The sequence below is a fragment of the Aspergillus pseudodeflectus genome (genome assembly GCF_044049435.1).
Source record: "Aspergillus pseudodeflectus strain CBS 756.74 chromosome Unknown BJX68scaffold_76, whole genome shotgun sequence".
Taxonomy (NCBI): Eukaryota; Fungi; Ascomycota; class Eurotiomycetes; order Eurotiales; family Aspergillaceae; genus Aspergillus; species Aspergillus pseudodeflectus.
Window position 1 is genome coordinate 95327 of NW_027263852.1, and position 14236 is coordinate 109562.

Sequence of the window (14236 nt, forward strand, 5' to 3'; positions counted from 1 at the left end):
TAGGAGGTAGAAAAAAGAAATAGAAGACTCTCAAGGGTATTCCTAGTCTCCCCTGGGTTAAACATTGATCGCTTGATCTCCGATTGACTGTCCCCAGGCCTTGCCGTTCTCAGCTAGACTGACTTTCCGCATTCGGTTCGCAGCTCAAACGGTGGCGGCGATCAGCTGCTGCATTCCATCCTCATACATCCAGCTACTGTAAACAATCTCAAGCTAACTAGGTAGCAGCTTTCGTGGCCAGAACGTTTGTTGAGATCCAGCCGAGTCGGTGTACGCTGTACCCCCGGAGAACATTGGAGAGGCATACTCCAGCTACTCTGCACCTATTGCCTGTCGGTCTGAGGTCAGTCTTATCAGATACACCGCGCTTTTTCACAGTGAAATGGCCGCTAGCTCTTGTCTCCCGAGCCAAGGCACCTTATCTGTCTTTCCATTCCTCGTGCATAACGAATTCGAGAGCGCTTGTCGCGCTTTTCTGGATCGTGTTCGCACGGCCGGGAGCTCCATCGTGCAATGGTCCTCGATTCGGCTGCAGGTAATTCTTTCATTCCAGTTGGAACCCTCTTTGTGCTACTCTCCCCGCCGCTTTCATCGCGTGTTTTTCCGATTTGACTGATCTGTCAGAGCACTGGCCCTGTTTTGAAGATATCTCAGACTCTTCTTAGCAGTGCCCCCGGCCCGTCTCAACATGATGCATCGGCAGCGCCACTCCATTCTCCAGGTGTCTACGACCCACAGCTAGAAGCTTGCGAAGAAGACTTGGTTCGTGCAAAGAACATTGACATTTACTGTCGTCTATCATCTGACGTTTACATACAGGAAGCCCTTATTCGTGCAGCCAATACGTACGACAATCTACAAGTAGATTATGATATCATTCTCTCAGACACGTACCAGGTTCCCGTTCTGTATTTCGTCTTACGGCAGGCGGACAAACTACTGGGAATGGATGAAGTCTATCGTTACCTGGTCCCAAGCCAGTATAGGGAGAACATCCAAGGTGTGGGTATCATGGGTGGTATTAGTTTCGGCGTACGTGCCAGTAACTTCAAGTTGACACTAAAACACGTGCTCATATATCGTAGTATCATCCAGTCTCCGGAACCCCATCATATTTCGTGCATCCGTGCAACACCGCGGATGCTATGAAGGACACTGCTACTGGTCAGGGGATTGGGCCCGAGGGATATCTCATCATCTGGCTAGGACTGATAGGGAACTGCCTTCGCCTCCAATTGCCAAGCGAGCTCTTTGCGACAGAGGGTAGTCCGCAGCTGGAAAGTATCCGGTATTGAAACAGACACTATGAAGGACGTATTTTGTGGTCCTCATATATTTTCCTTTTGGTGCCGTTGACCACGGTTCAAAATTAATCCTCGTCCGAGGATGCCTCCATTGGCACGTCACTATCCTCCTCCATCGGAGCCTCCTCTTCATCGCTTTCATCTTCACGAGGCCGTTTGAGTCCCTGTGTGGTTCCGTTGGGTTCTCCGGGAGGTTTCGGGGGTAGAGCAACTGACCCGGGAGGTCCACTGAAGATTGACTTTTGAAGATCTGTGGATACACCTGTCGCTTGACCGGGAGCTGTGACTGGTGCATTGTAAGTTCCGCGAAGTCTAGCAATAACGTCGGATGTGCCCTTGGCGTAGACAATTTTCTATAGAGGTTAGCTATCGGGCTTTTCGCGAGAGCAAGAGGATTGCTAGAATATACCATTGGCTTGCCAAAGAACTCAAAGCCCTGAAGGGCACGCATTGCCTGTGTACTTGCTTGAACATCTTTGAAGACAATATGGGCTTGACCGCGCATCTTTTCGGTTTTCACAGCTACCACGTCGAGAACTGCGCCGTAGGTGGAGAAAAGAGTGTAGAGTGAGAGCCGAAGATCTTGTTTTCGGAGCTTGTCTGAGAGGTTGGTGCAGTACAGACTACAAATCATTAGCAACCTTCCGTATACGACCAGAGGAGCAACCCACGTTTGGTTTGGAAGGCCAGCAGCAGGTGGCTTTCCTGGTGCGCGCACGGGAACTGTTTTCGAAGCCATTTCGGGCGCTTGGGTGGGTGAGGAAAATAGAAAATGTTGACCGTCCGCGTGTATATGAGATAAGGTGCACTGTAATTCTTATCCTCTTGATCAGTTTGTATCGAATTGAGCCTTCACGCCCTGGCCGACCCAAACTCGCAAAGGCCGAAGGTCTCTCCGGTCTTTCTACGGAGCTAAGGTTCAATCACGTGTAATATTACCTAAGCTCCCTCCGCATCGTTGCTTGGTGCCTGCCCCTCAACAAGCTGTCATCTCATACAACAGCTTGGTGACAGTAGAGAGCTCCTCCTGTCATTTGAACCACAATGGCCACTCCCGAAGTTCACCACCTTTTCCACGCCCCAATTGCTGACCATTCCTTCTCTTCAGACAAGACAACTCTTGCAGTAGCCCGCGACAACAATGTGGAGCTTTACCAGAAGTCAGGCAACAAGTTCTCCCTGACCGATGAGCTGAAAGGCCACGAGAAGACCGTTACCAGTGTTGATATCGCACCGAACTCTGGCCGCATCGTCACTTGCTCGCAAGGTGAGGCCGCTCGGTCTACTCTACGGCTCTTGAACTGATTTAACTCGAAACCAGACCGCAACGCATACGTTTGGGAACAGACCGCCGCTGGCTGGAAGCCGACACTGGTGCTCCTCCGAATCAATAGGGCTGCGACATTTGTGCGCTGGTCGCCGTCTGAGCAGAAATTTGCCGTCGGGTCCGGCGCCCGTGTGATCGCCGTATGCTACTTCGAAGAGGAGAATGACTGGTGGATTTCGAAGCATCTGAAGAAGCCGATCCGGAGCACCATCACAACCCTTGCTTGGCACCCGAACTCCGTACTCCTTGCTGCCGGATCCACCGACTCGCACGCGAGGGTTCTCTCGAGCTTTATCAAGGGTGTCGATACCCGCCCTGAACCAAGTGCCTGGGGAGAGCGCCTGCCGTTCAATACAATTTGCGGTGAATTTCTCAACGACTCTGCCGGATGGATTCACGGCGTGTCATTCTCACCTAGCGGAGATGCACTCGCCTTTACTGGGCATGATAGCAGCGTCACGGTCGTGTACCCCAGCGCTCCTGAGCAACCTCCCCGAGCGATGTTGAACATTTCCACCCGCTTGCTACCCTTTAATAGCTTGGTTTGGAATGGAGAGAATGAGATCATTGCCGCCGGCCATGTAAGTTGTCCAATATTTCTTTCCGAATTTAGTTAAGTTTCGGAATGTAACACGAGCATGTAGGACTGTGAGCCGTACCGCCTGCGCGGCGATGAGAGTGGATGGCAACTGGAAGGAAGCATCGAAAGCAAGGCTGGGCCCGGAGCTGGCAGCGTTCGTGAAGAGTCTGCTCTGAACATGTTCCGCCAGATGGATCTCAAAGGACAGACCCAGGCCGACACGCAGCTCAAGACGGTTCACCAGAACACCATCAGCACTATACGAGTGTACGAGGATGTCAACGGCTCAGTGCAGAAACTTAGCAGTAAGTTACCATCTTTATACGGCATTGGGCATCAAACTAATACTCCTCTAGCAAGTGGAGTTGACGGCCGGGTCGTGATTTGGACTATCTAGATTCTAGACGAGTGTTATATCCTTCTTTCTGAAAGCCTTCCAAGAATCACAAGGGAAATTAGTAGATAAATGTCACTCCAGTGTGTTGACTGGCTCTTCATAGTCAGGTGCGCCGTCGGGTGATGTCAGAGTCAGCAGGCGCTTACTGGAACGGGGCAAGTGGCCAATTTAGGATTACCCCAGATTCAACCAACGTCACGCACGTTCTCTGTAACCGCGGATCGGCAGGACGAGCAAAAGACCGCTTCTTCCACCCTATATCAACCTCATCGCCACGGTCAACGACAATGATGCCCAGGCCCAGCACTCCTCACTATAATGGCTTCGATCCTTGACTGTTTGTTCCTTGTGATTTTCGCTGTTTTTGCACAATTATGCTACCCTTCGAATGCGCGCGTGCTGCCCCTCGAGGTCGCCAACGGGCCTGCGGACAATTCTTCCGAGCGAAGGGTCTCTGCTGATCTTTTTGAATCGCTCTCAGAATTAGCCCGTATTGTCGACATCTCATACTGTATCGGGACCACCGGTGTTCAAAAACCGTTTCAGTGCCTCAGTCACTGCCGTGAGCTCAAGGGTTTCGAGCTGATCACCGTACACCTCATCACAGGCATCTCCCTTTTCCACTCTGACTAATTAGAACGCTAGGCGTGGCATACAGGCCCATTCTTGTCCGACTCCTGTGGGTATATCGCGCTTTCGCATCCTCCCTCCCCGAAACGCATCGTTGTAGCCTTCCGCGGCACCTACTCCGTCGCAAACACCATCGTCGACCTCTCTGCCTATCCGCAAGAATACGTCCCATATCCCGTAGGCAACGACACAGAAACCGACACTAACCCGCCGAAATGCGCCGACTGCTTCGTTCACGCTGGCTTCATGAACGCCTGGCGAACAACCCGCTCTACCATCCTTGAGACTATCTCCGCGGCGAAAGATCAATACTGTGACTACGAGCTGACGTTAGTCGGTCACTCGCTCGGCGGCGCTGTGGCTGCTCTAGCAGGAACAGAGATGAAGTTACGCGGGTGGAATCCCGTTATTACGACGTTCGGAGAACCAAGGGTCGGCAACAAGGCCTTTAATGAGTATCTCGATACGATCTTTGACCTTGATTCAGGGAATGCGAGGAACTGGAAGTTTCGCCGCGTAACGCACGTCAATGACCCTGTTCCTCTAGTCCCGCTTCAAGAATGGGGGTATGAGATGCACAGTGGGGAGATCCATATTTCCCGTGTGGAACTGCCTTTCTCTGTTGACGATGTTGTCTATTGCAGGGGTGCTAACGATGAGAATTGTATTGCCGGTGCTGGGGGTGACCCCCGTGACGCTGTTACTGCTGCTGCTCTTTCTTCTCCTGATCGTGCGTCTGAGATGACCTTCTTGGGTAACGCGAGAGCGCAGCAAGTTCTCTCGGGCTCGTCTGGGCCAGGAGGCGAGAAGACGAAGGCGTCGCCTGCACTCGAAACAGAGTCCCGCAACCCTTGGACTCTACTCCCTCCTCGGTTCCGCCTCTGGGAGTTGTTCTACTCGCATCGTGATTACTTTTTGCGTCTTGGGCTCTGCGTTCCTGGCGGCGATCCTACGGGGACATGGTGACCTGCTTTCTATTATTTCATAATCATGAGTTATAAAGTACTACGATTTCCTGCCACATTGTGTTCAACACACCTTTACACAGTATATCACGAAGCATTTCTACGATTCTGTTCGTTATCGGTATCGTAGCCCATTTACATTGGTTATCAGGAGTGGCTCAAATATAAGAGAAGGGAAAAGACCGCTAACTGAAAACTTTAAGCAAAGCATGGGGTGTATCGATGTCAACCAGTGAATCATGCGAGAAACCAAGGGAAAATGGAATATGAGTATGAGTATGCGGGGAAAGAGAGAATATAAACAGGAACCGACAGAAGCAGAAAAGAACAACAATGGGGCCTGAAATAGTAGGCCAGAATGACTACTTGCCGTGCTCCAAACTCGGCACGATAACTGGCCCATACTTCACCACAGCTCCAAACGACCCCTCACCCTGTACCATAAAGTCAACCGCAAGATTTAACTTGCCACTGCCCCCCGGGCCTTGCCCCGGCCCAAACCCTTGCTGCCCAAACATCGCTTGCGAATCGGGATCATACGCAACAACAGCAACATAGTTCCTCCTCCCCATGAGCTTCTTATGCTCTCTTGTCTGCCCCGTAACGTCCGTCTGGAAAATCTCCATCATATCCTCCTTTGTATCCGTTGGTTGTGACGGTGTGCTGCGGACGCCGTTGGCCGGGACGTAGATGGGTTTGTTTGAGGAATGCAGCATCTTTACGATGTACGAGGGCGGGGGGCCGTTGACGACGGAGGATGAAATCAATTGGTACATTGTCTTGTAATCTGAAGGGTTCGCAGGGTCGTGGACGAGGCCTGCGCCGCAGACGTTCACGGCGCCGGAGAGGAAGGTCATTCGAAGGGATTTTTGGTGCGCGATTCCTTGTAGTGTGCGGATTAGGTAGGTTCTTTCGAGGTCCTGTTTTGGTTTTATTAGTTTACATCAATATTATGGATGGAAGGAAAGATGGTACCTTTGACTCGTGCGTCCACTGATCGCGAAGCTCGTCGAGGAGGTCGAATTCTCCAAATGGGCTCAGAATCCCACCCATGAGCCCGCTCTTACCCACAGCGCGCTTGACAGAGTCGAATCCGCTCCCGACGACATCTTTTGCGCCCACAACGCCCGCGACGGAACTCGTCACCTTGCCGAGGACATTGTACGCACCAGTGACTGCGCGCTTACCCGTCGTAAACGTCTGCGCGATATGCTCGGCCGTCTCAAGGCGCGGATAGATGAGCGGCACGGACGTCATCCACAGACAATGCTGCACTGTCGGCGGAAGCATAGCAACCTTGGGGAAAATGCCCTGGTACGTTGGCCCCGCGAGAACCTGGTGCTGGTTGCGCTCGGAGCGGCAGTCGAGACCAACAAGGACGACAGAGGGGCCTAGGTACTTGACAAAGTGCCAACCTGTGCCGGTGATAGTGAAGAGGTCGTGGTCTGTGCTGACGTTGCGGAGGATGTCGAGGGTGGTGTGGTGCTGGAAGAGGAGATACATTTCGATGCCGACTCGGCCGATGTTCTTGAACATGTTGGAGAACTGCATGTGTTCGGGGTAGGAGCCGAAGCCGTCGAAGCTGTGCTTGTTAGCTTCTCGTTTAGAAGGAGGTTAGGGATACAGAACTTACATATCATGGTCATCGATTTGACAAACGTACGGAATCTGAGCAAATGACTCCCTCAGGTACGGCTGGTCAAAGTGGCTTGTATAGTAGTGGAAGTAGCCGTGAGAAACATCCTGCTCATAAGCTGCTGTCCAGGCCGCCGTCTTCCTAGCCTCTTTGCCCCGGATAAGAAGCCACTGCTTCAGAGATGGAATCTCCTTCCACATGCGATCAGCGTAGATCTGCCCACCCAGGCACAGCTGCGCGTGGAATCCGCCAATCTCAGTATGTTTCTGCATAATGTCCTTCCACAGCAGCCCAACGCCTCCCAGCCGGGCTCGCTCGTTCTCATTGATGTTGAGTGAAAAGTCGTTGCCGGAGGTTGCGATGAAGCGCCAGCTAGCTTCGTGTCGTCCAGCGACCAGGAACTCGTAGCGCGTGCAACCTAGATGGGAAGTAATTGCGTATGTCCACTTGGCGGCGCCAGCTTCTTCCATTTTCAGGTCGACTTCGTATTTATAGAATGTCCAGCGCTGGTGCGTGGAAATGGCCATGGCTTTGAGCTGACGCGGGTTCGGGGACAAATCTATACTCTGGTGGATGTGGATTGTAGGTGGTTGCGCAGCGTCGGTGACTAGAAGGATGGAACCGAACCAGATTCCGCGCTGGACGTCCATGTTTGCGTAGCGGAGGTAGGGGCCGAAGTAGACGCCATTGGTTGGCTGAACTTTGTATACCTCGACGCCGCTGCTTGGAGGCGGACCGGTGAAGCCCGTCACAACGGGAGACTGCAAGCTCTCAAATCCAGGAGTCATCGGCACACCTGGAGACGCAAGTGGCTTTCCAAAAGCCGATAGGCCTGGAGAAGCTAGAGGGTGCGCGCTGTACACACTACCGACCGGAGACATTGGAGCCTCGTTGAGATTTAGTGGTGTAGGGCCCTTGGGAAATTCCCACTGAGTCGACTGAGTCGGCAAGTGAATGTAGTAGTACTGCCCAGAATTCGGGTCCAGGTGCGCAATCCAGCCTTCTGGCAATGGTGGAGGAGAGGCAGGTGGTAGACCCGCTGCCGAAGCCGCACTCGCCTGCGCCTGCACCTGCTGCTGAAGAGCCGGGTGCTGCTCCTGCGGCAAGCCACCATTCTGCATGTCATTGTGCGGCGACGGTCCAGAAACCTGTTGCGGCTGTTGTTGTCTCGGATCGTTAGCAAAGGCTGGATGGTCCTGGGCGGATACCATTGGCGGAGGAGATCCGGTCGCTGCTGCTGCCGCCGCCGCCGCCGCCGCCGCCGCAGCTACCGCAGGGTGCTGTGCAGCAGCAGGAGCTGGCTGAGCCGACGCTGCTGCAAGACGCTGCTTTTCATTTGGGTAACCCTGCGAAGCAGATGCGGGCCGCGGCACGCTGGAGTAAGCAGGCGGAGGCTCGTCGCTGATACGCATCCTCTCCAGGTCTTGCTCAAGAGCATTATTGGGGATGCGACCCGGTTGTTGAGTTTGCGGGCCCTGAGACGGAGTCGTCGCTGGGTGTTGAGGGAAGGGAGCCGCTGCAGGGTTCTGGTTCTGCGACGGGACGACTTCAGCGCCCTGATAGACAGTTGGGGGTCCATGGGGTTGCGATCCGGGTAATTCAGTCGGAGTCCAGGGTCTCTGGATTTGGGTCCGAGGCTGCTGTCCTGCGTATTGTTCTGCTCTTCGTTGTGCCGCAGCGCTCTGAGCCTGCAGACCGGTTAGGGTTGAGGTACCCGCAATGCCTGACGCTGCATAACGAGCTTCAATATCAGAAGCAGCATGCTGCCCTGGTTCGACAATGGGTGTCTCCGGCGGTGGAGGAGAGCCTCGCTGGGCGCGAGTTGTGGCATTAGAGGCGGTAGAGCTGATACGATTGATGCTGTGTGATGGGGCTTGTAGGTTCTGTGCCGTCGTCGTGCGAGATGCCGGTCTCGACGAGGTGGAAGGCTGCGGGGGAGGGTAGTAGTGTTGATTGAAATCTGGATACGCCGAGCTCTCATGCTGCTGCGGCGCGATGGACGAGGGGGCCATCGGCCGTTGGTTCATTCTGGCAAAATATCCCTGACCATCAATTGTGTCGACTATAGGAGACTCCGGTAGCGGCTTGGGTGCGTTTCCGCGTCGCTCAGCGAGGGAAGCCTGTTTAGGCTCGCGGCCGTCTCGGGGTCGCAAAGCAGCAGGATAGTCGACCGGCGATCGTCCTGAGCCGCTTGAAGTGGGAGAGGCACTTTGCCTGCCTGTCTGGATTGTTGGGCTCGAGCCACTGGATCCCGAGACTCGGACATGTTGTTGGGGTCTTGGTCGGTCGTCGGGGTAGGGGAGAGGAGCTGCGCCGGGCGGAGCTGGCGAAGGTGTCTCTCGCTTGTTAATTCGCAACGGTCCAATGACGGGGGATTCAACCTCCTGGTGTTGGCTTGGGGATTGTAGAAAAAGCTCCTCCTGGGAACGACTGTTCCCGGAGGGGTTCATCGTGGCGGGCTATAGTTAGGCGAGCGGCGCGGTGGTTTCAAATTTTGAAACGACAGGCGGCGATAGGTATATAGAGAAACAGGCGGAATCAGCTCGAAAGCCGTTCAGGGGCAGCGGGCACGGTGCAGGTATGGTGCTGCTGTGCTGCTTTGGTGGGCTGAGAGGCAAATGCGGGGTGATGAAGGAGCAAGAAGAAGCGACACCAGACGAGTTCACGAGCATGCGTACCTGGTCGAGCACAACCGGACTGGTGCCCAAGTGGAAGATGAAGACCTTCAACGAATATTGCAGGTGCCTGTGACCGGCTTCAACCTAATCGTGATCACCGTCGCATCACACAACGAGCGAGCGACCGCAGCGATGGTTGGCTGCAGGACGTGAGATAGCCGCCGGGCATTTTGGCAGCGGATTTAGTGCCTCCATTGGTTGGAGGCTTGCAGCGAATGGCACAGCAGCACTCGACAGGAGCTACCTAGGTAGCCCCGATCATTGCTAGGGGCTGCTAAAAAAAAATTCATAATCGCATTCATGATTCATCTTGGATGTCGAGGAGACAAACCGCGGATCTTCGTTACTTTTCTACTGGGGCCGGCCCGCAGCGAGACCACAAGTTCTGCAGTCACAAGAACGAAAAATATGTATAAAACAATGCTAATGCAGTACGCTCAATAATCAATCACGGTCACGTTTGTTTACTCGTGACGGTTCCTGGCTGCTCATCCATAGTTCACCAGCCGATATCCATGGTTTGCTATTACCTCCCTCCAATCGATATGCTGCATGCACTCTCCACCCACCAAATGTTGCGCCTGGGTCTCGCAGACAACCTGAAGCATCGAGCTTGTCGTCGCCGCGTCGTATCCCAGCTCCGATTCTCCAATATTGGACAGTAACTCCAACGCCATCATCTTGGGTCCATTCGACGAGAAAATCGCACCGCATAGGAAGAGAGGGAAAGTGAGAAATAGAGGACCGCTATTGTGTCCATGGGCAATCATCCTCTTGGCCAGCTGGATGGTTGCCTCTGCGTGATGCTGGACCTCTTTTCCGTGCTCGAGCCCACTTTGAAGGCATTGCCCCCGCCAAACGCTGGTGTACGAGAAGAGAAGCGATGTGTGGAAGAGAACAGAGAGCTATGGAGCAAACATATTAACCGGGTACTCCAATGAGACGATTTGTTGTTCTCACCTGTTGAAAACACTGCTGTGATCTCTTAGGCAGGTTCTCATGACTCTCGACCAGAAATCGAATCTCATGCGACGTCCATTGACGACGAAATGCTCCCCGCAGCCCCTCGAGATCTCTATATACTTGTTCCATTTGCGGATGCTTTGCCCTTCTCACCTCGGTCGCGACATACCCAAGTTGCACCGCTATTTTGAAATTCTCACGATGCAGGCGCATAATCAATAACAAGAAGTCGTACTCTTCCGTATACAGTACTCCTGAGCTCTCGGAGCCCATTTGTTGCAAAAGTGCTTCGGCCTCCGGGAGGAAATGATTCTCAGTGGCAGCCTGGACGAACTCCCCAGTGGTGGCGCCACTAAATAGCGCATATAAGTCAATTTGGCAGATCAACCAGATAATGACCGGAAATCGCTCTCGTTCAGCGACAGACTGCCTTAGCAGAGTGAGTTGTAGTAGCCGGGACATGTGGTGCGACCAGAGGTTCGACCCGTTGCTGGGTTTTGCGAATGTGATCTGCCTGTGTGAGCACTCAAGTTCTTTTTCATGAAGGGGTAGTACTAACCTGGTAAATGAGGAGCAAAAAATGCGTCAGAAACAGCCCATCGGACAAGACGTCTTCACAGTTTTGAAGGCTGCTTTGGAGAGAAGGCAGGGCCTGATCATAGTACTGCAAAGCATCCAAGTAATGAGAATTTCCTTGACGAACTAGACTGAGAGCTGACAGGGTCATCATCACATGGAGAAGCTATTCATCAATAGTCATTAGGACTCATACACCCCAAGCGAAGCACTCGGCACCACCCACTGGAGGGAAATTGGAAGCCTCTTGCTCGAAGACGTTTGCCTCCAGATAACAGTGGCCCCCAGGTATCAGCTGCGTCCATACGACGTTCTGAAAGTGGTCGAAGAGCGCCATGTCGTAAGTCTCTAGATCGACGTGTTCGGAGACTTGGTCCTCTGAGATGTCCTGCAGAGACGGATACATCAAGGGAGCGGAAATGGGCGTGGGCCCGAGATCGGACTCCGGGGACTGCGTACAGCTCCGGCGGTTGGGGTATACTTGCTTCCTAGAGTCTCGAAACCGATTTAGTATCACCACGTTCGGATCTTCCGACGCAGTGACCTCGTCCATCGGATCATAGCTACTATAGTCCGAAACAGGGCTTGAGAACGGATTGCTGTGCACGTCTTCCAGCGTATCCTCAGTATACTCTGGCAGGCGCGAAAAGCTCTCTGGAACAACGATTACGTGATACGTTCCTGGGACTGATCCCTGTGCTTTCTTCTCCCTGTCCTCGTCTGACGTGAGAGTCGAGAAAGCCGGGAGAAGGTCGCAGGAGATACCCTCGGAAGCGGACAGATGTTCCCCCCTGTGCGCCATTTTCGATGCTGGAATCAAACGATGCTAGTTAGTATCCGGAGAACGCCGTGAGAAGTGACAAATCAAGAAAAGGAGCGCTCACGGTCCCAGACAGCATTGCCTTTAGTTTTGACATCGGGCATGCGCTCCATGACTCGCCGAGTGTCATCGCGGAAGCACAACCGAGGCTGGTAGTCACAAACATGGCCAAGTCGTGCGCATTGCTAGATCAGATTATGTTAGCGCCAATTTAGTAAGATACAGCCAGGATTGGAGATTTGGCGCTCACATTGCACTGCGGATGGACCTCGTCGCATTTGACTATTGGTACAGTTAATATAAGTGGGGTCCACGGTGGGGAAAAAGAAAGGAGCGCTGGCGCCTTAGGTTAAGACTCACTCTTGCGACTCTGTATGGTGGCAAAAAAAAAGTCCCAGTCAGCACTCAACACGCTCAAATCCAATTGACCTAAACATTGGTGGGTTGTGTCGGGGAGAAGAGGGTCTGCTCACTCTGCATGTCCTATGAGTAGAATCTGCAATTAGGGAGGGCACGTCAAAGGCATATTGTGGGTACGCAACAAGAGAAAATAAACATACCAACAGCCAGTACGGGATCGCGGCGGGAAGCGCAGTCGAGGTTGGATGATGGCGGCCCTGGCAGCTGTTGGGGCACCTCCGGCCGGGTTCAACGGCATCACATCATCCTTCGGTGCAATGGTAGGCAGGCGCAGAGGGCGCTTCCTTGAAGGTGTAGATCGTCGAGAAGACATCTCTGAACCGATGATCGTCATGTAGTGTGGAAAGTAGTAAAGTGGACTCAAGCGAGACTCTGCAGTGGCTCAGGAGAGAACACCGGTTCACGATGAAGATACCAAGTGCGATTGATGGGCCTTCATTAAGCATATATATATAGTATGGCACTAGAGCCTCACCGGGCCACGGCCACGTGTGGAAGACGAGTTTATCGGGCTGGGGCCTGTCCTGGCTGCTTCTTGCCTTTGACGATAACGCAAGTGGCAATCGGAAGCGAAAAACTGCGAGGCACAGGGTAGAGGGACCAGAAAACACATCGAATGGATCGTGAAGATATGTCTTCAGCTGGGTGGGGGACCAGTCTGGACAGGAATAAGCACGCCAGCATCGCGCATTCCGTGGAGCTATCCATGAAGAGACTAGGGGAGGCAAGAAAAAAAAGAATTTAAAAATAAATTAAAATTAAGGTCAGGAAAAAGAAAGTAGTAGGCGAGACAGAATCCTGGGACCGGATGCCCATGGGACAAGAGAGCGAGGGCAGAGTCAGTACACAGTTGTACAGACTCGCAACTCGCAACCTTGGATGGAGACGCCGAAATACGAACGCGAGACGACGAGAGCAACGAGCAAGATCCATCCAATGGGAGCGGACCGGACAAATAGTTGGACTCCAGCGGCGGGCAGCGATTCGTGCGGATGGACTCAGATCGAGCGACGGAGCAGAATAAACTAAGACCAAGCACACGTCGGTGCAGCTGCCAACCATGTGGGGGATCCCACTCGCTCAAGTTCCCAAGGCCTGGATTCTTCATCTCAAGTCCCCCCTGCGAGTCCGACGCTCTTTTCTTTTTCCATCTCTTTCACCAGTCACTGTCAGGCTGCCAGATCGCGGCCAGGGTTTGGCTGCAAAAATAGAATCTCGATCCTTCAGAACCTTCAAACTTCAGGCAGAGTCAAAAGTTTCGCGTTACTCGTCACATTGCGTCTCATTTCTGGGTCGTGGCCTCCTGGTCTCAGTCTTGCTTCTTTCTGCAGTTTTCTCGGAGCCGAGAGGGCTCGGAGGCCTGGCTGTCTTTGTCTCCCAGTCTCAGACTACTAGTACCTCTGGGCAGCCAAAACATCCACTGGCTCTCTGGCTTGGAGGCTTGGGATGCAGGTCGACGAATGGGTTCTGGATCCGGACCTCAATTCGACCCTCGACTGTGCACTAGCCTCGCCATGTGCCATCGACAAACGGGACTACCGATGGGACTAAAATAGCGTTCCTTGAGGGCACCAAGGGACTGAAAGTCTCCTCGAGGGTTCTGAAGACAGAGTTCTGTCGCGCAGATTCGATTCGCCTGGCCTGGTCTGGAGCATTCCCAGGAGACAGGTTGGGGGCGGGATGTGCAGATGCAGGCCCGCGCATACTCGGCCGGATTATTGAGGCACTGTTGGCTCTGCTGGCCGCTGTTGGTCACTTCTTCGGCAAGGGCGGCCTGTGATTGGGCGGCGCCCGCACAGTCTGGTCTGACCCGGATAAGGCTTGGGGAAAGAGGCAATAATATTCAATATTCATTGTTTCCTGGTCGCACTCTATCGCAGATAAAGATATTGGTCAGAATGTACTAAGCACCACTTACGGACGAATCCAGGCTTAGAGCC

At 53.3% G+C, this 14236-nt stretch overlaps 6 protein-coding genes across 6 annotated transcripts; 3 read left to right on the plus strand and 3 right to left on the minus strand.

Annotated features, from left to right (window-relative positions):
- Positions 1 to 382: 382 nt before the first annotated feature.
- On the plus strand, positions 383 to 1295 carry BJX68DRAFT_272231 (ATG3/ATG10 family protein; the record flags this gene model as incomplete). The annotated part of the gene is made up of 4 exons (XM_071047157.1): positions 383 to 535; positions 625 to 762; positions 820 to 1032; positions 1086 to 1295. The coding sequence occupies 4 exons, from the start codon at positions 383 to 385 to the stop codon at positions 1293 to 1295; spliced, it is 714 nt and encodes a 237-aa protein (XP_070893438.1).
- Positions 622 to 2175, minus strand: BJX68DRAFT_248024 (U2 snRNP complex subunit MSL1). The gene is made up of 4 exons (XM_071041856.1): positions 1976 to 2175; positions 1714 to 1927; positions 821 to 1657; positions 622 to 763 (listed from the first exon to the last, which is right to left on the minus strand). The coding sequence occupies exons 1-3, from the start codon at positions 2041 to 2043 to the stop codon at positions 1370 to 1372; spliced, it is 570 nt and encodes a 189-aa protein (XP_070893439.1). The 5' UTR covers positions 2044 to 2175; the 3' UTR covers positions 622 to 763; positions 821 to 1369.
- Positions 2176 to 2294: 119 nt separating this feature from the next.
- Positions 2295 to 3803, plus strand: BJX68DRAFT_248025 (WD40 repeat domain-containing protein). The gene is made up of 4 exons (XM_071041857.1): positions 2295 to 2571; positions 2626 to 3212; positions 3276 to 3516; positions 3568 to 3803. The coding sequence occupies exons 1-4, from the start codon at positions 2349 to 2351 to the stop codon at positions 3606 to 3608; spliced, it is 1092 nt and encodes a 363-aa protein (XP_070893440.1). The 5' UTR covers positions 2295 to 2348; the 3' UTR covers positions 3609 to 3803.
- Positions 3804 to 3830: 27 nt separating this feature from the next.
- On the plus strand, positions 3831 to 5385 carry BJX68DRAFT_200275 (lipase family protein). Its single transcript, XM_071037549.1, has 2 exons — positions 3831 to 4199; positions 4254 to 5385. Exons 1-2 carry the CDS (start codon positions 3927 to 3929, stop codon positions 5202 to 5204), a joined length of 1224 nt encoding a protein of 407 aa, XP_070893441.1. The 5' UTR covers positions 3831 to 3926; the 3' UTR covers positions 5205 to 5385.
- Positions 5385 to 9685, minus strand: BJX68DRAFT_200168 (WW domain protein). Its single transcript, XM_071037548.1, has 3 exons — positions 6837 to 9685; positions 6179 to 6785; positions 5385 to 6123 (listed from the first exon to the last, which is right to left on the minus strand). The coding sequence occupies exons 1-3, from the start codon at positions 9287 to 9289 to the stop codon at positions 5566 to 5568; spliced, it is 3618 nt and encodes a 1205-aa protein (XP_070893442.1). The 5' UTR covers positions 9290 to 9685; the 3' UTR covers positions 5385 to 5565.
- Positions 9686 to 10005: 320 nt separating this feature from the next.
- BJX68DRAFT_258943 (Zn(II)2Cys6 transcription factor) lies at positions 10006 to 12630 on the minus strand (the record flags this gene model as incomplete). Its single annotated transcript, XM_071043620.1, has 7 exons — positions 10006 to 10422; positions 10478 to 10990; positions 11040 to 11222; positions 11283 to 11866; positions 11941 to 12061; positions 12127 to 12158; positions 12414 to 12630. 7 exons carry the CDS (start codon positions 12628 to 12630, stop codon positions 10006 to 10008), a joined length of 2067 nt encoding a protein of 688 aa, XP_070893443.1.
- Positions 12631 to 14236: the final 1606 nt, after the last annotated feature.

Coding starts and splice junctions, on each gene's coding strand:
- BJX68DRAFT_248024 (XM_071041856.1), bottom strand. CDS start 2,043: ATGGCTTCGAAAACAGTTCCCGTGCGCGCACCAGGAAAGCCACCTGCT. Junction 1,928..1,975: donor GCTGGCCTTCCAAACCAAAC/GTGGGTTGCTCC, acceptor AATGATTTGTAG/TCTGTACTGCACCAACCTCT. Junction 1,658..1,713: donor AGTTCTTTGGCAAGCCAATG/GTATATTCTAGC, acceptor TAACCTCTATAG/AAAATTGTCTACGCCAAGGG.
- BJX68DRAFT_248025 (XM_071041857.1), top strand. CDS start 2,349: ATGGCCACTCCCGAAGTTCACCACCTTTTCCACGCCCCAATTGCTGAC. Junction 2,572..2,625: donor CATCGTCACTTGCTCGCAAG/GTGAGGCCGCTC, acceptor ACTCGAAACCAG/ACCGCAACGCATACGTTTGG. Junction 3,213..3,275: donor AGATCATTGCCGCCGGCCAT/GTAAGTTGTCCA, acceptor ACGAGCATGTAG/GACTGTGAGCCGTACCGCCT.
- BJX68DRAFT_200275 (XM_071037549.1), top strand. CDS start 3,927: ATGGCTTCGATCCTTGACTGTTTGTTCCTTGTGATTTTCGCTGTTTTT. Junction 4,200..4,253: donor AGGGTTTCGAGCTGATCACC/GTACACCTCATC, acceptor TTAGAACGCTAG/GCGTGGCATACAGGCCCATT.
- BJX68DRAFT_200168 (XM_071037548.1), bottom strand. CDS start 9,289: ATGAACCCCTCCGGGAACAGTCGTTCCCAGGAGGAGCTTTTTCTACAA. Junction 6,786..6,836: donor CAAATCGATGACCATGATAT/GTAAGTTCTGTA, acceptor TAACAAGCACAG/CTTCGACGGCTTCGGCTCCT. Junction 6,124..6,178: donor AGTGGACGCACGAGTCAAAG/GTACCATCTTTC, acceptor AAACCAAAACAG/GACCTCGAAAGAACCTACCT.